General features: G+C 40.3%; 1 protein-coding gene across 1 annotated transcript in view; it reads right to left on the reverse strand.

Moving 5' to 3' along the window:
- Positions 1-23,117, reverse strand: part of srrm3 (serine/arginine repetitive matrix 3) — a 126,340-nt gene that overhangs the window by 16,072 nt on the left and 87,151 nt on the right. Inside the window, 8 exon segments of the mRNA XM_034683021.1 lie at positions 5,723-5,885; positions 6,507-6,614; positions 7,130-7,180; positions 7,408-7,443; positions 11,633-11,651; positions 11,654-11,698; positions 12,144-12,226; positions 12,767-12,868. Coding sequence (XP_034538912.1) covers positions 5,723-5,885; positions 6,507-6,614; positions 7,130-7,180; positions 7,408-7,443; positions 11,633-11,651; positions 11,654-11,698; positions 12,144-12,226; positions 12,767-12,868 — 607 coding nt within the window.

Genomic DNA, 23,117 nt, shown 5'->3' on the forward strand with positions numbered 1-23,117 from the left:
ACTACTGACTGCAACAAATGTGTGCAATGCTACAACAAAGCAGCATGTCCCAGCATTGTTGCATACTGTATGCAAATATGTACAGTTTAAGGGCAGCTGCAGTGCACATACAGCTATTATAAAATAAGTTTGAAGTTGCACAGAAGGCAGTGAAAGCACTGCCTATAAAGAAAAAATCTCATTATTCCAGGACTTTAAGTGTTTCAGTGAGAATTATCCTGCTGCAACCGAGTCATAATGGACTCCCCCAGTATTTGGAGAGAAATTAACACCCAGGAGATTGTCCACTAAACATGATTACTTGCAAGGTTAGGGTCAGTTTATCGACAGGGGCGCACATTAAACTACCCAGCAGAGCTACTGTGTGTAATGCTCTGCAAGTTATCACTGGATCTAGGGTCACTGTTTTTATTTGAGAAATAAAGTAGTGTTTTTTTTGTTGAACATTTACAGGAAGCTGCGGCCTGGTTATTATCAGATACTCCCACAGACTTTGGATTTTGTATGCTCATACTAACATTGTTAAACAGCTCTAAGTCTTTGGCCTGTAGACAGAGCAGCAAATTAAAGAGTGAGTTAAAGTTGGCATGGACTAACAGTAACCTTTATTGTTAGTTTTAGAAGCTAACTGAAATATATATGTATGCACTATATAAAGGTATACATTTTTTAAAATCCTGCTGATGGTTTATAAAGCACTGAATGGTTTAGGCACAAAATGCAGTGCTGATCTGCTGCTGCTTTATAAACCATCTGGACCTCTGAGGTCTTCAGGTACTGGTCCTCTTTCAGTCCTGAGAGTCAGAACGAAACATGGTGAAGCAGCGTTTAGTCATTATGCACCACATATCTGGAACACACTCCCTGAAAGCTGTAGGTCCGCTCCAACTCTCACCTCTTTTAAATCAAAGACTAAGACTTTTTTATTTGCCACTGCCTCCCTATCTTATCTTATTTTAACTCACTTTAAATTAAAATTGAATGTTATTTTTTTTATATATTTCTAATTTTCCTTTTATCTTCTGTTTTATTCTATTTGTCATTTTAATTGTGTTCTTTTATGCTTGTCTGAATGTTTCCAATGCTTTTAATGTTTTAATGTAAAGCACATTGATTTGCCCTCATGTATGAAATGCACTATACAAATAAAGCTGCCTTGCCTTGCCTTGTAAGCTTTACAAGGAAGAAATCACTCGTATCTGAATGAAGACTCCTTCATGGAGGTGGAGGGCTCTATGCTTTGGGACATACTCTCCAATAACTGGAACTTTGTGTATCCATGATTACAGGTCACAAGTCTTTACAAAGATGACCATTAGCAGACGCACAAAAATCCCTCCACATTTAAAGCTGGTGGCTTCAGTTTTTTGTAGACATCTCATTATTTTCAGTCTGATGTTTGGAATCTGCTTTTTTTGGTTAGTTCTTGTAAATATAAAACACATTATAAACAATTGAACAAGCATTTTTTTAAGATAGTAGAGTGTCTGTATGTCAGTGTGGGTTAAAACACAGGACTTTGATTTAGCTTCTACCATGATGAACAATAAATGGCATTACACCTGGTCAGCAAGTCGGTGCAGACTTGATCAAGGGTCCAAAAACCCACTTTCACTCCACACTCAGAGCTTTTGAATGGCACTTAACGTTGCAGACCCTCCACACAAACGGTTTGGAAGTGTGTGGGAAGAGGGTGCAGGATCTAGTTTTTGAAAGGCCCCTGGAGTAGTGTTTGCTGGTTTAAGTAGTCTCTCAAACACACTATTGGGAGTCAGCATTACCACAATAAAGAAACAAACCTGGAGTCAGTAATTGTGCTGATTTGTGGATTTATGACATTCTTTTCTCACACTTGTTGGAGTTTTTCAAGAGAGAATGCTTTGGGAATAGGTATGCATTTCGAGTTCAGTACATGTTCAGCAGCTGTTTCTGAGCTTTTCAATAGGAAGAATTCAGGACTGTCCCCCTCACAGTGAACGAGACTGATCCAAAGAGGACGACTACAGGAACACAAACTGAGATGATATACAGTAGATAAAAAAACAGAGCTGCTTTACAGAACATTTGCTGAGCCACACAACTGCTGCAGTAAAATCAAACTTCAGTTGGATCCAGGATCTGTCACACATAACCACCTCCCTCCTGTGCCAGGATTTCAGTTTGGGGATTATCATGAAACAAATATTTGAGCTTTTGTTGGAGAAAGAGGCAACATCACCTTATGCTTCAAAGATGCTGCTTAAAAACTGAGCCATTTAAACGCTCCTCTTTCTCTCCATCTCAACTAAAAGTACAAACAGATCGCTCCTCTCTCCGCTGGCCTGAGCAGATAGACTAAAGAGAAACATCAGTAGCAGAAGAGATACTGCCACCTAGGGGCAACATGCATATCCACACTTGTGTAAAAGCAGCAGAGAGGAGCGTGTATTTAACTCCTGTGGGTTTCTGCAGGAGCTGTTGGACGCCTGGAGGAGAAGAGGATCTATCACTGAGCAGAGCATGTGCTTGAGAATAAAAGACAACTGTATTGACAAGAAGAAACTATTACACATACCCAGTTAACCTACTTGGTCCAGCTCCAAAGCATTTGATAGCTTTTTAATATAAACGAGACAGAGAGATTTGGGCATTTATTCATGGGTAAATACCAATTAAAGGAAAACAAAAGAAACTGTGATGAATGAAATAAGCAGAGAGAGAGAGAGAGGCGAGGAGAGAGAGAGAGAGAGAGGAGAGGAGAGAGAGAGATGAGAGAGATGAGAGAGGAGAGAGAGAGAGAGAGAGAGGAGAGAGAGAGAGAGGAGAGAGAGGAGAGAGAGAGAGAGAGAGAGATCAGATGAGACCTTGTAGACACATGCAAGCTGGGGTGAAAATAGAAGACGTCAGTCGTGTGGTTAGGTGTTTGCACACAGTTTAGATGTCTTTTCATCAGACAGAGATTATTCAAGTAGTGATGCCTTTGGTCTGAGTCTTGTGTTGTGTTTTCTTCCAACATAATGGCTCTCTGCTTTTAATGATCATTTCATAGCACTAAGGAGCAAGGTTGCTTCCTTAATAACATGCAGTGATTTAAAAGTCATCACAGGCTGTGTGTTTCAGGTAATCAGAGACTATCAGAGGAGCAAAATCACAGCAGGAGCACTAAAATACTGAACAGGTGGACAGAGGTTGATATATGGAACATATAAAACTTGAGGCGCCTGTTAGGGACAGTATGAGGTGCTGTTTATTGTTTGGTAAAGGGACTGTTATGCCTTTATACCTTCAGTATGATATGGAATCAGCTTCTGCATAGATTTAGGATGCAGTTTGTCCATGTGGAAGATTTAATACGCGTGGATGTAAAACTAAAAAGGAAACAGAGTTATCAACCCTCTTTGTGTATTTTCTTTTACTGTGCGCCTGAACTGAATCCTAATCAAATGAAAATAATACATCACAGGGACACTACAACTGAGTTTACATTCATACATGCTAAGTTCTCAAATAAAGACCAGCATTCAATTCATTATGAGCGGGATCACGGCCTTCACGAGTGAATAAATGCCCGCTTCCAATTACTGGCCAGGGGACTTTTATGTGCTCTGTCTCAAGGTCTAATTCACAAAGCACATTGTGCAAATGATATTCAAGCACAAAAATGCCCACTATGTTCTGCAGCTTTGTGCAGATAGCTCCAGTTTTTCATTTTATGGTGAGCTGAGCGTCTCCACTGTACTGCAGAGCTGCGCTGCCACCCTGATGGTGCTAAATTCTATCCATGTATATGATGAGCTGAATGGAGAGGGGAAGTCCTTGCTGTTTTTTAGGTGATTCATTTAGCAAATTTTGCAGTTTGATATAAAACCCACTCCCTTAAGCAAGTTAGCAAAAAGCAGCTCATTCAAACAAAAAAATAAATCAAAATGAACCACTGCAGACTTTATGTGCAGATATCTCCTTTTTAGGTCATTCAGAGGTGGAACTGTTGTCATGATCACTGAAGAGTTTAAATGTGAACACTTATAAATACTCCAGCACCAATTAGCACCAACTCTTAGCAGCAAGGCTGTTAGCACCATAACACCAGTGAGTTAGGTGTTATTGCGATGAGGCTTGTTTGCACAGAAAGAGAGATATTTTGCTCCAAATGAATGCTCAACGACTCATTTAAATCGATGCAGACAACACTGGCATACAGAGACGTTGTTTACACTTAAGCACAATGTGGAGCATTTAACCCTTTGTGAATTAGACGATGTCTCTTGGGCTCATTTGCACAAGTTTAGCAGGTGGGCAATTCATTTGTGAATCAGGCCCTCACTTCCCTGGTCTTTGTATAACCAGACCCGGATCCTTAGGTCAGGAGGTGGAGGTCTTTTAAATGTACCCAGGGTCAAATCAAAGTCCGGTGAAGGGGCCTTTAGTTACTGTGGTCCATCTTTTTGGAACAAACTGCCTGCTGACCTCAGGCCCATAACAACGGTCTATACTTTTAAAAAAAGACTGAAAACAAATTTATTTTCTCAAGTGTATGAATGATATGACTGTTGTGACTGGTGCAGGTTGGATGTATCTATTGTTTTTTTGTCTTTATTTATTCTATTTTGAAAAATGTTTTTGTTTTTAATTCTCCATGTAAAGCACATTGAACTTGGGTGTAATGAAATGTGCTTTATAAATAAAATTGCTATTGCTATTGCTATTTGTCTCTCTTAAATATATCTCATATCTATACAGTGCCTGCATGTTTTTTCACACAAGAGTAAGTCACGTTATAAAAGCTAAAAATGCACTAACCTCTGTTTCACTTTCATTTTATCGTGACTCACATGAAGGCATGCACAAAAAATCATGTTTAAAACCATGTGTATCTTTTTGAGTTTACTTTATTTAAGCATTTTAAATCTTCCACACAGCCCTGGAAAAAAAACAGATGCAATGTAGAGCTAAACACTTCTTGCAGCCGTATTTTTTCACAGTTCTTTTTTTCATCCTCGTATCAAGACTTTCCATTAAGTAACTGGATTAGTCAGTTCAAGAGGGAATCACGGATTGCTATCACTTTGAAGCACCATCACATGTCTCATCATAACTCTTGCAACATCGTCTAATTAAGACAGTATCTGCAGAAAAACTTAGAAGTACTTATTCCTGACTGATGCTTTTTTTTTTAGCATTTATGGTGGAAACTTTCGATGGAAGGTTTTTGTTTAAAGTATTCATCCCTGTCCCTGGCTCAATTCTGTTCTGCAGGCACCTGTTCGGAGCAGGAACCCCTCTCTTTGCCCATTCATTTGGAAACATTGTGTGCCTGCGTGCATCATATTTCCATCTGAGGTGTGGTATGCTAATGCTGAGCTTCAACTCAGAGGATGGTTTGTTGAAATGAAACATTGGAACCTTTCATTTCTTTGCTCCCTACCTCTGTTACTGGCAAACAACAAGAACACACAAAAAAAATCAAGATGGCAGAGGAGTCAAAGAGAGCCAGAAACAAAGCAGCAGGAGCAGCAGCTTTAACACACAGCTTTTTATACATCAGGAATTATTTCTAGGATTAAACAAAACTACAACCTAGGTGTAACTGAGAAAATAATTACAAGTATTCAGAGAGGATGAGAATTCATGTCAACCAACACAAAAGAGCAGGATCAAACTCTTTGTAGAGACTGTGTCAGATACCGTTGGAGTGAGTGGGGGAGGGTGGGGGTGTGGGGGTGAAATAGAGTAGACTACATACATCGTGCCCTTTCTCGCCCTCGCTGTGGTTGAGTCTGCCGGCCTTTCCATTGCGGCTCCGCTGGGTATGGTCTCCGTTGTGCCAGGCAGCGGGAGCTTTGGAGCCCGGGGATAGCGAGGTGCCCGATGCTTTTTGTCCATCTGTCTTGTGCTTGGAGTTCAGTCTATGAGGAGACAAAAGTAAAAACAGCACATAAAGCACAGACATTAACCTTGCTCCACATGGGGAACAATGCTATTAAAAATGTTAATAGACTGTGTGTCTTCAGTCGCTCTATCTCAGGGCCCAGTCTGTCAAAGTGCTGAATGGGAATTTCTGCAGTAATAAAAAAAAAGTCGTTATTGTTTTTTTATTCCTTGAATCTAAAATTATCAAGTTCTCATTGTAGATCACTGTTAAGTCTGTTTTGAACGCTCAATTTTTGCTTTGATCCAATGACATTTTACAAACAAGAAAAAAAGTTTGAATACCATTGGATACTTTGTAGTCACACTGAATAAGTGCAGAGTGGGATATCATAGACTATAAACAGAGGCTATTATAAGACGTGTTGAGGAGCTCAATTTGTGTCCTAATCTTTCCCCTGAGGAGACAGGGAGAGACTAGGGCAACAGCTTGACAGTCAGTACAGCTTTATTAGTTTGTGAGGTTAAGTGTTTGTGTGTGTGTGATTGTGTGTGTGATTGTGTGTGTGTGTGTGTGTGTGTGTGTGTGTGTGTGTGTGTGTGTGTGTGGTGTGTGTGTGTGTGTGTGTGTGTGTGTGTGTGTGCATTGACAACATTACCTGGTGGGAGATTTAGAAGTGCTGCGGGTGGAGGACAGGGAGGCGCTACGGGAACTGCAGCAGCTTCCTTGACGCTGCGAACTCCTACTCGGGGTCTCACCGGGGGACCTGATGAATGACGACAGACAAGACGAACACACACACCACACACATGCATACATAAACACACAGGAGTGGTGTGTATGCACGCACACATAACGGGGACACACATGCCACAGCAAGTTCAGTAGTGTATCTCGTGATATGTAAAACAGATACAGACACTTTCAATATATATTCTAATCAAGATAGGGTGCAAATGTATGGCTGGGAAATAGTGTTGCTCCACAGTCATTAAGATTCTGTGCGAGTCTGAGTCTGAGATAATGGGTGTAAAATAGCAATATAAATTTATGAGACCGATCCCAGTTGTACCCATTGTCAAGGACTAAGATGATGTTTGTTTTCATGTGTGCAGAACACAAATTTTACCTCACTAATTCTTACACGTCGAGCACTGTTAACTGTACGTGCATGACATTTACTGATAACTCATGTAAAACTGTGCTGCAAGCAGGCAATATGTTTATCTCTTGCCTCAACAAAAACAGGTTAATGGTTTGAAGTGACTGTCTGTATCTCACCTCTTCTTCGGTTTGTTCTTGTCTTTGTGTTTGTTCTTTGGGCTGCCCGATCTGAAAAACACGTCACATGTAAGATAATGAAGCAGGGCTCACTGGAGCGAGTAAAAAGAGAACTCACCATTCACCCATATGGATTGCATAGTGTTTGAACAAACAGTAATCAATAGGCAGAAATGTCAACATGACTCAAACTGTCATTTGCAACAAAGTGCTTTGATACAGACGGTCATAGATTATGTTATTAACAGCACTCATGGTGTTTTGTCTTTCAAACACACCTGTATCTCCTCTTTTTCCTGGAGCCAGATGCAGATCTATAAAGATGAAAACACTACAGTCATTATATTGACGACAGCTACATCAAGCAATAGTCAACTGGATAATTCAGACACAACATGCCACATGGAGTCTATTTGAAGATGCAGGTTTACTGTGGTGTCCAGATTTATCTCTCACTCACAAAAGCCCTTTTTGCTCATAAATCCATGTTCCAGATTTATTGTCTCCTGGAATTACACGAAACCTGCTTCTTCAAATACATTCTAGGACATTGGAGGTATTATTTTGGATAAATGCTGCAGGCTAAAACCCCAATCTTATGTGTAGCCAGTCCTCTGCCATGACTGTTAACAAAGCTGACCGAGGAAGTCCTGCCTGTTCTTGATTTTGATTGGCCAGTGAGGGACATTGACATGTGCAGCCATGTTCCAAGAGTTGAACTATTTAAACTAAGTAATGCTCTGAGTGTAGCTTCAAATAAAGCTGATGCTGATTGTGAAAACAATGTTAAAATAGCTTTGCCTTTGCCAAAAACACCTGGTTTTATTTTGCTTCTCTTCCCAACAAACTTCCAGTCCCTGCAGGTGATTAGCTAATTCAATCCCTATCAGGGTTTCTGCAAACTTCCATACATCCATTATCTCTAGTGCTAATCCCTTTAGGGTCGCAGGGGAGCTGGAACCTATCCTAGCTGTCATTGGACAAGAGACGGGGTACACCCTGGACAATTCACCAGTCCATCACAGGGCCAACATGTAGACACAAACAACCATTGATGTACACAATCCACCTACGGGCAATTTACAGAGACCAATCAACCTGGTGAGCATGTTTTGGACTGTGGGAGTCCAAAGTCACTTCATAATGTTGGATTTTTTTCTGTATTTTTCATCTTGAATACAAACTTCCTAGAATTCACACTTTCTCATTTTCTTCTCCTTCTCTCCTCTGTTCCCGTTTTGTGAATGCGTATGTAATAAGCTGAAGCGAACACAGTGTTGTCACGTGAGCAAATCCACAGAAGAAACTGAAAATAATGATTAATTTAAAATGATCTAGCAAGTGTTGACAGTGTAGATCTTAGATCTAAGACCTCTCACAAGTAAAATTAAGACTTCTTTAGACCTTTCAGGGATCTCTGGGAACTTTGCAATTGCAAAATAAGTTTTATTTTGTATTTTAAATAACAATATACCCCAACACTTCCAAACAGCGTTCTACATATTACAATCAGACTCTGGCACACAAAGCAGTGACAACAGTGTGAAATGTTCAGTATCAGCGGCTCAGTTCTGTCACAGAATATGAGCATGTTCAAGTCACTGTGAACAGCAGGAGAATCATGTATTTAATGTGCCATCTCATGAATGAATATTTAAAACTATGCATGAGGCACATCCCCTCCTCACTATCCAGTCTCAACAACATGCATTTATCCATATGTGTAGAGATGTCCACAGGGAGCTCTCACAGTGGGCTCCTCTGTTTTTATTCTACAGGTGCTGCAGGCCATGCGGCGTCTGTAAAAGATGCTGCCTCCAGCAACAAAGACTCTGAGATTCACTTTCACTTAGTCTTAAACATTTGGAGTGTGCAGTATTGATGTGGGAGAGGCCGGCTGCTCGTCAGTCCTCAACGTTCAACTGACACATCACCTCCAGCTCACTTTCAGCTTCATTGCAGTTTCCATGGTGATTAGTCAGAGCGGTGTGTGTGAGAGTTGTAGTTATGTATTTTCCTGAAGAGCCCTACATCTCCTCTGCTGTTTTACACACCTACGGCATGCAGTGGAGTGGGAGGGAAGTGGGTTGATTCTCTGAAAGGGGGAGTAATAAAGCTGTCACAATAACGTATGTGGCTGATATGTGACCCTAAGATGTAGCCCCAGCAGTAGAGCATGTTTCTCTCCCACAGGAGGGGAATCTATTGGGGACTACAGGATATATGCTGGGCTCATTATCATCCTCCTCTCTAACACCACAGCTAAAACCCTCACTCCCCTTATACTACAAACAATGGATAGCCATTATTCTAGAGATAAACATGACATTAAATTACATTTTGCATTATCTTGTTGCTGGTTTGTTCACATTTACACTACGATACCCCTGTTGACAAAGCTGGACAACTTATCTTGCTGATCTCATTTGACTTTGCAGGTCAGAAGGAGACAGATTTTTGTCATTTTCCTGTCACCCCTTTCTTCGTGAATTTTTCTTGTTCTTCTGCAGACCTCCCTGTGTCTTGTTTGGATGTTTCCCTGAGGCCTTTGTGGTTTGTGTTTGTGACTGAGCAACTTTGTTTGGCTTTTGGTGTTTTTGTTTCAGTAAATGCTCCTCATGGTTTGCACTTGGGTCCTCTCTCAAATGTGACAAATTTCTTCTCACAGGAGCTTTAAATTGTAGTCAGATTATACAAAATCCAAAACTTTGACAATAAAGATTGGATATTCTTGCAATTCTTTCTTCACAAAATACAAAATAGTATTGCTTTGTTCACAACTGAATTGAGACCATGTGTATTTCTGCAAAGCTGAGTTGTCAGCCCAACCTTGAAAGGAAAGGTCTCTATTTGTTTTTCTCTCAAGATTCAACAGTAGTTTCTGGAAAGCTAATATCCTACTGATTGTTACTGCATACAAAAACTGAGATTTTTGCACTTGCCAATGAATTGTGGGACATTCTTTTTCAATATTTCTGTTCATTTTCCCAGCAGAGGATCCGTATTTTTTGGCATAAAGTCATTTAGTCACTGACATTGACAAAAGTCAATGTGAATTAAGTGTTAGTCAGGGCGTTAAAGCAGCTTTCCAACACTGTGTATATCATGTACATACATCAAAGCAGTTTATGCATGATCCCAACCTGGAGCTGTTTCCTTTCAACATGTATAGATATATAATGAAAGAATCCAAGCAGGAGAGGATCAAAGTCATTCCCCTCCCCTCCTTACATAAACCTTAAAAAAACAGCAACATCAGTGGAGGCTGCTCCTCAGGGGAGGAGCCCTGCATACCTCATCTATACATTATTCATACATCAACAGTACCTGCAATGCAGAGCAGCCTCAGTGTGAGTCAGGAGGGAGGTGAGAGGAAGAGCGGGGAGGACGAGAGCGGACTCGGATGTGTGTGGATGGATGAGAGGTGGGAAACAAGACGGGGCAGTGCACTGATGCTCAGCACTTTGTTGAGAGGCTCATTTTTCTTGCATTGTGCGCCCCATACAGGCTGGGTTATTAGAGCAACACTTTTAGCTCCCGCCCCACCCCCCAAGTCAGAGAGAGAGAAACTGGAGGAGTAGAGCGCTCTACAAAGCTTATTGTTGTTATGATATCCAGGGCATCACATAAGTATATGATGATAAGCTCATGCTCTTTATTCCTTCCTTCTTCCATCCTGTTTCTTTTTTCTTTTTCGCTGTAACTGTCTCTCCATCTTTATATCCCACTCCCCTTTATTTCATTTTTTCTGTCCCTTCCTCTCTTATCTTTTGTAATGTTTATTTCTCTATTCCCTACATCTATCCTTTTCTCATATTATTTCCCATTCTGCTTTTTTCTTCCTTTCTTCTGTTCTTTCTATTACCTTTATTTATGTCCATTTTTCCGTTTTCCTTATCCTTATCTTTCTGTCTTACCATTTCCGCCTGTCCTCCAGTCTTCCATCCTTTCTTGTTTCAATCTCTCTTTTCTTCCTTGAATCTTGATTTACTTCTTTATCTTCTTTCTTCCCTTGCCTGGCCATAGGGCCATATATGGCCATATTACCCCCTTCGTTTGCACCATTTTCATATTTCTATTCCAACTCTATCCTTTTTATTCTTCCAGTCTTTCTCCTTTAACACGTTTCACTACTTTCTTTTGAGTTTTTGGATTACCCTCCCATTATTCCTGTCTTCCGATTGTCTTCCATCCATTTGCTCACTTTCCTTTTGATTTCCCAACCCCTGCTTGTTTTTCATCTGTTGCTCTTTGCATTTTTTCTTTACATCTTCCTCCCTATTTTCCAACTTTATTCCTTATCTCAACCTTTCATCCTTGAGATGATACTTTTATTTTCCTTCCTCCCTTTCTCCTCTCTGACTGTTTTTCACCATCTCTTTTCTACCAGCCTTTCTTTCACATCCGTCACTGTGAGAGTGTTTTGACAAACCCTTGAAGAGTCAGAGTATCTTGCTTGTGTTGACATGTTTCTGATGACATACACAGTACACACACACTCACCTGTCTCTCTTGTGTTTCTTCCACTCTTTTTCTTCTTCTCTCTGTGATTGGGTGACGAGCTGCCAACCTGTTGATGGAGAGAAAAGACACATTTGTGCATATGTGCATTCCAATGTGACACAAGCCTTTGATTGTACACTGTGTTTCAATTCTTCATTGTTACATTAAACTCTCTCTTTGTCGCCTGCTCTATTCATCCCTCTACCTTTTTCTTCTTCTTTTTTAAAGTTCAGAACAATGTCCCTTTTCTCTTCTCTCCCTTTTCTCTCTGTTTCTTTTGCTGACCTCGTCAAAAGAAAATGGAAGCAGACACCGTGCCTTCTTAATGACTCTCTGCTGTCTTTTTTCACCTCTTCACAATTGCAGTATCCAGTGACTCGTTTGTAATAATCATGGCAAAATAATTGGAATTTCATTTGACAAAAGCACACTGTAATTATTCTGTCAAGGAGGCTGGAGAAAAAGAAGGAGAAAAATTGAACCACTTCATCAGTGAAAGCTGTTTCCACTCACCGACTCCTTCTGCGGCCAGATTTCTTCTTCTTCCTCTTCTTGGGACGAGGGGATGGAGAGCTGCTTGATTTCCTCTTTACTCTAAATCAGCCGGAGAAAAAACAAGAGAAGAAGTGAGATCAAGAGGGAGTGCAAGAAAAGAAGAAAATTTACAAGTGATTGTTAGTGTAATAATTTTCTGTAAGAATACATTTTGATTACAGTTATTTGCTGCAAGGCGATAAGTGTCTATTTTCCCATTTCCTCAATGCAATCTGCAGCAAAGCTAAATATTAATTCAAATGGAAAGCACAGTGGAAACAGAAAATCGCTCTGAGGAATTACACTCAATCTTTTCTGCAAAGAGACACAAGCAGAAAGCACTATCTAAATGACCATCGACATTATGCTTTTCAAACAGAAATAACAGAGGCTGTTTATCTGCGGGCGTCTGGAGTGTTGCTTGAAGAGCGATTGTATGAATTTCATGTTTATGAATGTTATCAAAGGGAGCTCCCAGCAGCCATGTGGAGGAGATAATGGGCGGCTGATTTAATTCACCACTTGAGAGGTCAGAGCTGGTCAACACATCATCATTATATACGCAGTGTATGAGTGTGTGTGTTTGAACATGTGCTTCACCTGTTGTCACTGTGGTAATCTTGCTCATAGTCTCCGCCTCCATAGCCGACCATTTCAGGGTCCTCTTCATACTCGTGAGGCTGATAGTGCAGGTGGTTCACCCTGTAAACACAAGAGGGAAGGATTATAAATCTTGAGATATGATTTATGTGTTCATAGTTTGTGTGAGTTTCTTTGTGGATGTATGAGCCAATTGTTAATGAGCCATTTGCCTGTCAAAATGGCCACGGAAGTTTATCACATATATTATTTACCATGCTCTTCTAGCTTGTTAGCATACTTTATGCAGAATGACAAATACTGTTTTTTATTGGCAAGGCAAGGCAAGGCAAGGCAACTTTATTTGTATAGCGCATTTCATACATGAGGGCAACTCAATGTGCTTTACATTAAAACATTAAAAGCATTGGAAACATTCAGACAAGCATAAAAGAACATAATTAAAATGAAGAAGGTGAGAGTTGGAGCGGACCTGCAGCTTTCAGGGAGTTTGTTCCAGATATGTGGTGCATAATGACTAAACGCTGCTTCACCATGTTTCGTTCTGACTCTTGGGACTGAAAGCAGACCAGTACCTGATGACCTCCTACCTATATAAATAAATATATCTAAGAATAGCATTAGCATTACTTGAATTACAGCTTGAATGAGTCCTTTATTTTTGCCGTCCCATCTTGTTTTTTGGAACCAGACGTGATTGCTGAGAGGGAAGACATTCATTTCTAGCCTACCCTGCTTTATCATCTATTTAAATGTTCTTAACACCATAGTGTGATAAAAAACCTATGAAACAAACAAATGAGACCTTAAACTTATTAATACATTATTTATTGAGGTGCCAAATCAATTGAGTTAATTTTTCATTGAGATTTTATTGGACCCCTGCTGGCACACTGGAAGGCATGCAGATCTGGCACTGCTGCACTTTTTAAATCCGACAAGGTAACCTTCACTTTGTATATACAGCCTTTGCCTGGACCATATCATCTCTTCATCCATGTTTTCATACTGAACAGAATGTGTCTAAAGAGTAGCTTGCTATCAGGTAACTAACTCGCAATATATTTCAAAAACACATGGTCAAAGTCTGAATTTATAGAAAAAAACATTTGATGTAAGCAAGCGATGCTCTCTCACCCAGCATGTTTATATTCTATCTGTTGGATGGACGCCTGGCTGGCTGTGCTTCACACCATTCTGATGCAGTCTGAAGGAGCTCAAGCACACCATCAGCTTCTCTCGAATCAGTTGGAGCCAATTCAGTGGTAAAAAATAAATAAATCTGCTTTTGGTATTTATTTTGGATTGAGGAGAGACATGTCGCAAACACAGGTAATGTGTGAAACATGGAAAACAGCAAACATTCAGAGACTTAGAGTCGCTACTCTTCAACACACAAAAAGTCAAGTATATAAGAAAATGTTACCCTCACACCCCAAACTTTTCTTTGTAACTTTTCTTCTATGCTGACATTAGTAATCTTCCCTCACCCCAGCAGTGAGAATATCATCATCTCTCTCACTCTTGCAGCTCAGCTTGTGGGATTCATACCTACCCACTGCTCTCTCACACACACTGCATTGTTTATTCAGACAGATGGCATCAGCCTCCTCCCTAATCCTCCCTGCCCGGCTACCCCCCACCCCTCTTTATGTGGCCTCCTCTGATCCTCCTGATCTGACCTTGCAGGCTCCATGGGGGCTAAAGAAACTCATACAAAGCACACACTCTGATTATTTTCCCTTAATACAGTCCTACCTCTCTGACCTTGTCACATCCTGGTATTGTTACAAACACAGCAGGTCAGGCTCTGGGTTATCTGGTATTTTCTACACAGAGATATGAAGGTAGATGTTGTTTGAAATATATACAGACATATTGCCTCTATGACTAAACATACAGCCTCAATTAGCCACAAAGATGTGAAAACAGGCAGGAGTGATGGGAAAAGGAGGTTGAAGAAACACAAGATTAAACACATATGAGGCCCAACATCAGAGGAAATTTTGGTCTGATCAAGCTGGGAAGTGGTAGTGTGGGAAACAAACCAACTTAATGGTTTAAATGTCTGTAAAGACAGCATTTAAAGGATTTGAACAGAGCACGAGCCTGATGCTTAGTTAGGTAGAGATGAGGCAACGGAGCCCTTAATTGGCTGAGCACCACTGGGCACAGCAGGGATGCAGGCGCAACACTCAGTGTGATGAATAGGACTGCATTACAGAAATCATGTTAATTCCAACTTAAGCAGAAAAGGTTCAAGGTAGACTTTATTATCCCCAAGGGGCAATTAGTTTTAAAGCCTGCAGTGAAAAAAAAAATGCAATCTCGAAATAGAGAATCAATTGAGTAGAGGAGAAGACAACTACAGTCAGTGTGTAATGTAATGGGTGCAATAAAGTTTACTGGAGTTAAATAAAATTGGATAATTATTTAAAAGTGTATGGAAATTCAGCTTGAAATAGCAAAACACACAAGATACAAGTTAAAGTAATACATCTTTAGGAAAATAAACATGTGTAAGTGTCACAAAAAAACAGGATTTGAAATGATTTGGTGGTTGGACTACAGGAAAAATATCCTAATTTCATTAAAACGTAATTGTTTTGGGAAACAACCTAAGCTGAATTACACCCAGTTCAAACCTAATATGAGTTAAGTTTACAAAAACTTTGATGAAATAATTTGAATTTTGATTAAAACTGCTTCATCATACTGTGTAGCTGGATGGTGAGGGCTGTCATAAAGGGGTGTGGATCTGGGATGCTAACTTTTAAGCCTCTCTGTGGTGTCACGGTCAGTGGATAAAGTACACAACTTTGAGTCAAAGTGAGGATACACCTCATACTTATTTACATTGTTTAAAACTTACATGCTACATATTTCAATATTTTAGCTCCAAAATAATCAGAAAAATAATAGGAACAACCAGCCACAAAATAAAAATAGCAACTAAGTACCTACAAGCACAGAACATGGTGAAAACTTGACAAACAGAAGATCATACTGATCCTGCATCAGGAGCTTTTCAATGTAGAATCTAACTGATAGATATCATTAAACAGTCTCATTTCTACACACTGTACCTTTAACAAAAATAGAAATACGTCATCTAAATAATTTTCTATATTTTATCAAGAGCTATATTGATGTCCCCTCATGTAAACATAAATAAGTATTTCACATCTTTTCATATTGTAACTTTTCTTGTCTTAAAATTACTGGGGGGAGTGGGAGTGAAGAATAAAAAAATACAAGCCTCTTCTTATTTTCTCATTATATTTATCAAGTTTTTACTTTTGGCAGGATAAGCCACTATCTGTTATTTAGAAGAGCATGTTAGTGCATTTTATACATAAGTAAAACCACCCATATTTCTTTTGGATTCCTTGTACTTCTACATTTTAAAATCTTAAGTGAACTGTAGTTTAGAAGATATACTTTTTCTTAGAATATCGACAGTAAACCTCAGAACCTAAATGCTTCACATTTCAGGAGGAACACAACTTAAATGCTAAATGTAAGATTTCAGTGAGTAACAAGAATCTGTGAAGCAGAGGCCAGCGTCTGGATGTGACATCATCCCATTGGTTCTGTGTATGAAAATGTCCTCTTTTAACAATTTGTGTTAGCAAACTACTCCCTGTGGATAGCCATGACTCAATTAAATCAGACTTTTAAAAAAATATGTTTAAAAAACTAAAACTTGTTATTTCCTCTACAGGTCGCTGCAACAAGATCCTCAGATTTGTTGTGTTCACATTTTGTATTCTCAGTTTGGCCTTTTAAACATGTTTCATTGCAGCCGCCAGTCTTTGTGCCGGTTTCCGAACACTGGTGTCCCTGTAGGACGAGGAATGAAGCTCTCTGCCAAAAAGAGCTCTTAACAGCAATTGAAACTATCTAGTGCTCCCCCTGCTTGGTCATTAGTGATGAATCAATTCATTCCCCATCCTGCCTCTAATCTCTAAATTAATGCCATGCTCTATTGTGCTGGAGACATCTGTCCAGCCTGGTTGTCTCTGTTAAGCAGACGAGTGGGTGTCCCTGTACTTAATTGTGCCCCGGTGAGGTAAGAGCCTCCCTGATTCAACCTCTATCTCTGGGACCTGGCAGTGATGGACTGCAGCCAAGGCTCTCCTCAGGGTTGCAGCAGAAAGCACTAAAGCTCATTCATGTCCTCGTTCAGACAGCCACTTTGCTACTGAGGGCCCGGGTACGTGTCTGTTGATGCAGAGAGTTATAGTTTGTTATTCTGGGAGAAGGTAGGGGGTGGACTGATTACCCCTCAGTATGAGAATGTGGTGGTCAGGGTAGGATGAAAGATTCATCTGACTGGGGGTTAAAATTGATCGGATCAATTGTGTGATCACGGGGGAAACCTTGATGTCCTGGGCTATCCAGATTAGATCTGGGAGATTAAATCTGCAGCACTGTAAATCAATTTTTAATCTAATTTAGATATATTTCTGTATGCTAATGAAAAAATGTCGGTGTCGGGCATTTCATTGGATATTGAGCAGCTATGTAATGCCCAGGCTGAGCTGCCTCATTGATCCGGCTCTGATGGGATCGCCTCCGTGTGTAAGCCTGAATATCTCTGAGAGGCTTTACACACTGCATTCCTCCTCTCCGCTTCGTGTTCCCATCCATTCTGCAGGAAATCAATGTGGGACATCGGTAAACAGAGTTATGAGCTAGCACATCCACGCTTCTGCTGGCTGTTTATGGCCTGTGTGTAAGAGCATTAAGCTACAGCTGAGGGGCCCAGCCTGTCAATAGTAATACTCCCTGTGGAAAAGATGGCATCTGAATAAAAACCTCCCAGCTGAGCTAACGCAAACACAGTGAAGGCGGCAGGGTTTGAGCCTCTTATCATTTAGTGTGTCTAATTATCTCCGCCTATTTTCTTTATCAGCATACATCTCTATTTTACTTAAAGCTGTGTAGCATCAGATTGAGCTTGAAATAGGACAAGATTAACAGCTATTAGTCACTGAATAAAGTTGTAGTAGCTGAAAAAAGGGGCACAAGCAGCTAGTAGAGAGTTCTTTTTAGTGTGGTCTGTTTTTGCAATGGTTTCATAAGTAAATATAATACCGTTAAACTGCTTAAACAAAACTTCATTGAAACTTTCAGAGTCGGTCTGCACTTTCCTAAATCTGAGATAAAACAGATTTTGTCTCTGCAGTACTGTAGTCAAGTCACCAAACCCTTGAGTACAAGTCAAGTTTCTAGTCCCCAGGGTTCAGGTCTGAGTTGAGCCCTCCTTACTCAAAGGTTTAAGGAGAGGATCGCTGTACCATGTTATACTATTCACAGTATGACTCTACACTGACTGTGTGGATCCTTTTAGATATGTAGAAATCTGAACTGTAACCCAACTGCTCATCAGAATTTTGACCAACCAATCATCTTGGGTTGTTGTTAGCTAGCAGCTTGATAACAGTAACAGTCCTAGTAGCTATAGCATCTTACTTGTCTAGGTGCATTATGGGCCGTTTTTTGTTAAAAGTTTGTGTCCCTGTCTTCTCTTTGATGGCTCTTTTACAAATCAAACATGTTCCACTTATCTTAGTTGTCAGTAATTGCATTTGTTTTAAATCTTTGAAAGCAAAACACACGTTTAAAGGTACCTCTTTATCCACGCTGGCACCAACTATTGTTGATATAGACAGCACCTGATCACCCATGTAGGCAAACATGCATGCAAGCCCTTGCTTGAAAGGAACTAAATTATCAGGGTCTCATGACAGTAACAAAAGAACAGTATTTATCAATTAAAACACCTTCATCTTCCAAATCCAAATACATTCAATGCTCAAGTCCCAGTCCAAGTCTGAGTCATCAGTACTCTAGTCCAAGTCCAGTCATGAGTCATGATATACAGGACTTGAGTCGAACAACATTGCCTCACAGGTTAGAAGACAAAGAGATGTTTCACATTTCAACCTAAATATCTTATTTCAGTGCAAGAAAGTTTGAAAATAAAGATCACTTAATATTCAATCCCCATGCTTGCTGCTCTATGATGCTGTGCCATTGATTACTTTAATACACAGTTTTTGTGCTGTGCCTACATAGCCTCTGAAGGGTAAGTGGTCCTTTGAGCTAAACCCTAACACCAGCTAGCTTAAATGCTTAATTTAGTACATTAGTGTCTGGCAGCTGTAGTGTTGCATGTGTTCACTATCAGAAATTAGCATATTAGCATGCTAACATTTTGGAATTCCATTTACTTTATAAAATATGGACATAGTCTAACCCCAAAAATCCACAGGATGTGTGTGCACCATGTTCCGCCAGCGACACGGCTTTGCTCCGTCCAAGGCTTGCGCCTTGCTCCACAGGACGCATGTTTGGAGCGTAGCACCAGCTCAGAGCAGGCAGGATCAGCATTTCTGTGGTTGAATTTCATTTGGATGGTATTCCATTACTTTTGTGCTTTAATCACCACTGAGTATGCTGCAGAACTATAAAGTTTTGATTTTGCAGATTTAGATGAGTTCAATAATAATAATAATAATTTGGCTCTATTTTGTTGCCCTGTTACCTTCTGTCACAGTTATCATCTTAAAGTACTGTTGTAGTCGACCTGGATCACGGATCTGTGGCTGTTTGTAGCTTACATCCATAATCAATGAGTATTTCTGATCTATACGATCTTTAATACCGAACAACATCCACACTAAATGTTGCGCCAATCCCTCTGGAGGATTTTCAGATACTCATCAGAGTAAGTGAAAACTCTGACCTACAGGTGTTGCTATTTTGTGAGTCCGCTCTTCACCGCACTAATTAAAATGGATCCTCTGGGCAGTCTTGACAATTAATCCAATATTTGTAGAGCCTTTGAGTCCAGACAAAGTCAATGACCAGCAAATAAACTGGCAATGTCATCCTCAGAGCCACGCCACAAGCATGGCCTCACACAGACAAGAGTCAAAGAAACCAGGCAGGACCCTTTCAAGAGAGCTGAGACATGCTCTGACCATGAATAGAATAAGACAAACAGTGATTTATGGTGTAATCATTATATATGTCTGTATTGTATACAAGCCTGGGGACAACATATAAATAAAAACCCTAACCGTAAATAAATCAATATGAGATCATTAGCTAGCACATGATTACACTGGGTGTTTTCTTTGGTGATTTAAGTCTTTGTCGGCCAACATAAACATAACAGGGTCCGCACTATTTTTTAATGCGGGGGATAGCTGATCTGCCCATTGCTGGTGTCAGTGAGGATTAATTAAGGTACTTATTAAGGCGCTTCACGTATAAATTCAGGATTCTGAGCCAAGGAATACAGAGCACTTCAGAGAGAGGTCTGTGGTTCTGTGTGTGTGTGTGTGTGTGTGTGTGTGTGTGTGTGTGTGTGTGTGTGTGTGTTTACTGTGAGAAGGAGTTGGGGAATAACAACCCTGCAAATTACAACCTTCTTCAATTTTCCACATCAAGGCCTTTCTGGAGAGGGAAAGCTGCAGAAATTGAGGCGAGCTCTGACATCCCAAATTGACCCGGCTCAGCGGTGCCCTTGAGAGCAAACTAATGTCAAATCAAAACGAACAAAGCTTTCTCTATCTTCATTTTTAACACACAAATGTTTGTTCAATTAATCCCACTCCTGAGCTTAATTATCCTCTGTCACTCGTGCTCTCCTCTTCTTCATGCTTTCAGTGTGTTCTGCTTAAATGTCAGACTCCAGCTGAAGAGCAGAGGAGGGAGCATCATCAGTCTGGTGTGTGAGACAGGAAGCATCGGCGTCATTAGCAGTCATTAGTTCACAGACAGCAGGTCACGTCACAGACGCAACGCTGCCCCTCTCCATCATTCACACACACACTTTCACACACAGTGAGGAGGAGTGAGTCAGGAGGTCCACCATGCATACTTCCTGCAGTTGCTACTTCTCATGTGTTTGACAGCATGGAGCAGTGCTCTTTGTGAATGCGAGTGTGTGTTTGTGTCTTGTGCAATCATTTATTTTGATTTTAATTCCATCTCTGCTTCCCTCAGAGGAGCCGCTCTCCCTCCCACCTCGGGCTCAGAGCTACAGCGAGGCTTAACGCTAAACAAATTGACAATTATCATGCCATTCTCCGCCTCATTGGCTTCCAGCAGAGTTCAGAATAGACTTTTAAAATGCTGCTGATTACTTTCAGAGCACCGGGGTTCAATCATCCCTGTGTAGACAGAAGGAGGCATTATCAGTCAAAAGCCAAGGAATCAAATTAAATTTATTGCACTTTTCTAATTGTATTCCTTTAAACTGGCTGTGTGAAGTGCGCATTAGACTGGCAGGTCATTTCACCAAACCTCTTTTTAAAATCAATTCCTGATGGATCTTCATATTTACTTTTGTCTATTTTCGCTGGATTTACTCAGTCGCTACAGAGCATTTGTATTCATATTAATAAATCTACCATCAAGGATACCCAGCTCTCTGGACGCCCTGTTTAATAAGATGAATTAAATTGTGTTCAAGTGCAACAAGGACACGGAAAGAATGACAGATACAGAACAAGTCTGGTAATTTAACATGCACGCACACATGTGGTGTAAAGAAATGCATTATTCAGATATGCATGGATAATTCATATGAATTCTTGCAGTAATATGCACTCCCTCTCTATTGCTCCATCACAGACCTCTTGACTCAATGACAGTGGCTCAATCCAAACCTTCAAAGCCTCACAGACTTAAATGATGTCAGGTGTGTGATGTTGGAGTGCAACACTCAAGATTACTGCTCAGTGCCTTCTACATATTTGGGATTTGGGTTCAGGCTTCATTAAATACCACTTCAATGTGAATAATTATTTTGATTGTTGGGGGGCTGGACAATCAAGCCCTTAATGATAACAAGTTAAAACATAAATTCTTGATATGTCCCAAAGGACAGTCTGAAGATGAAGACTCACAGAGAGTGTGTAACCTAATGTTGTAAAGTCTGCCCTCCTCATACACTTGATGAACTGAACCATAGACTGTTTAAAATATGGACGTAGGATCCGTGAAGTCACCCATCTGTTTCTGAAGCGCTGTTTTGAGGCCAATCGTCGACGGCAGCCATATTGCTGCTGTCGAGTGATTGTGACGTAAAGAGGCAGGCTTTGAGCCTCCTAGCCAGCAGCTACAGTGTTCCCGCAGTCAGCTGTGCCTCTCATTGGAGGACTCGTAATATCAATATCTTCGAAATTGCTGCGTTAGAAAAAAACGCATCTCCCCTACAGTGTGAGCCGATCGAGAAATGAGCTATCCAGACTACACTCGTCTTTTGTACCAGGTTGTAAACATATTTATTTGTGCTGTAAAGATCGCCTTTTTTGGATTGGTGTGTATGTGGTTTCCGGTACTTCCGGAGCCAGCCTCAAGCGGATCCTTGATGAACTGCAGTTTTTAGCACTTCTGCATTGGACTCATACTTTTAGACTGGAGGTTGCCGCTTGATCTGAACGTGGGACAACACTACCCACTCACATAAACCAGAACATATGTCAAAGTCTTATGAGTCTGTGAATGCTTGGGATTGGGCCAATATATACTAAAATTACCATGACTCAAATCCCAACACACAGACATCAACTTCACTGTGCTGCAGTCAGTAGAAGTGACGTTGGCACCATGCCAAAGGACAATGTATACTTGAATCCATTAAGAGATTAAAAAATACTAAAAATAAATATGTGTGTAACTTCACATCTTGCCACATATTCATCAGCTTCAGTCTTTTTATTCACCATGAAAGTAATCAGCTGATTTCTTGTCTATCAAGTATGAAAGCAAAGCAGCAGGTCTTCCACAAAGTAGATGTGACAGAAAGTGAATAAACAAACTTTACATTGTGGAGCAGTCTGTTTGCATATTCAGACATTTTGCATGGATCATCCTCTTCATCACTCTACACCAGTTCGGTTTGGTGCCGTGCAGCATGGAGCTTGACTGATGTGTTATTTTTACCTCATGATGCTCATGAAGCTTGGCACTTTCACTGACACTTCAAAGAGACTTTATTTTCATCTGGTCCTCCCTCCATTGCATCAGCAGCTTCAGATTTTTAAGAAAATCATGCAATATGGCAGAGGCTATTACTGTCTTTTCACTAACTTTGCTTATACTAGGTTCTTTGAAGATGTTGATCAAACATTTAAAATAAGAATACACTATAATGTGTTTTTATGGGTTGAGATTAAACTTAATTGAACCTTGCAGGAAAGCTCACAGGACACCGTGTAGTATGTATTGTAGTTTTGCTCAGCCCTGCCTTTGATAGCTTGGACATTAAAAAGTTGAATTTATGGATGCATCTGTGTTTATAGCTCTAAAATATGATGCATATGGTTAA

This window comes from Notolabrus celidotus, chromosome 5, assembly GCF_009762535.1.
Source record: "Notolabrus celidotus isolate fNotCel1 chromosome 5, fNotCel1.pri, whole genome shotgun sequence".
NCBI classification, from domain to species: domain Eukaryota; kingdom Metazoa; phylum Chordata; class Actinopteri; order Labriformes; family Labridae; genus Notolabrus; species Notolabrus celidotus.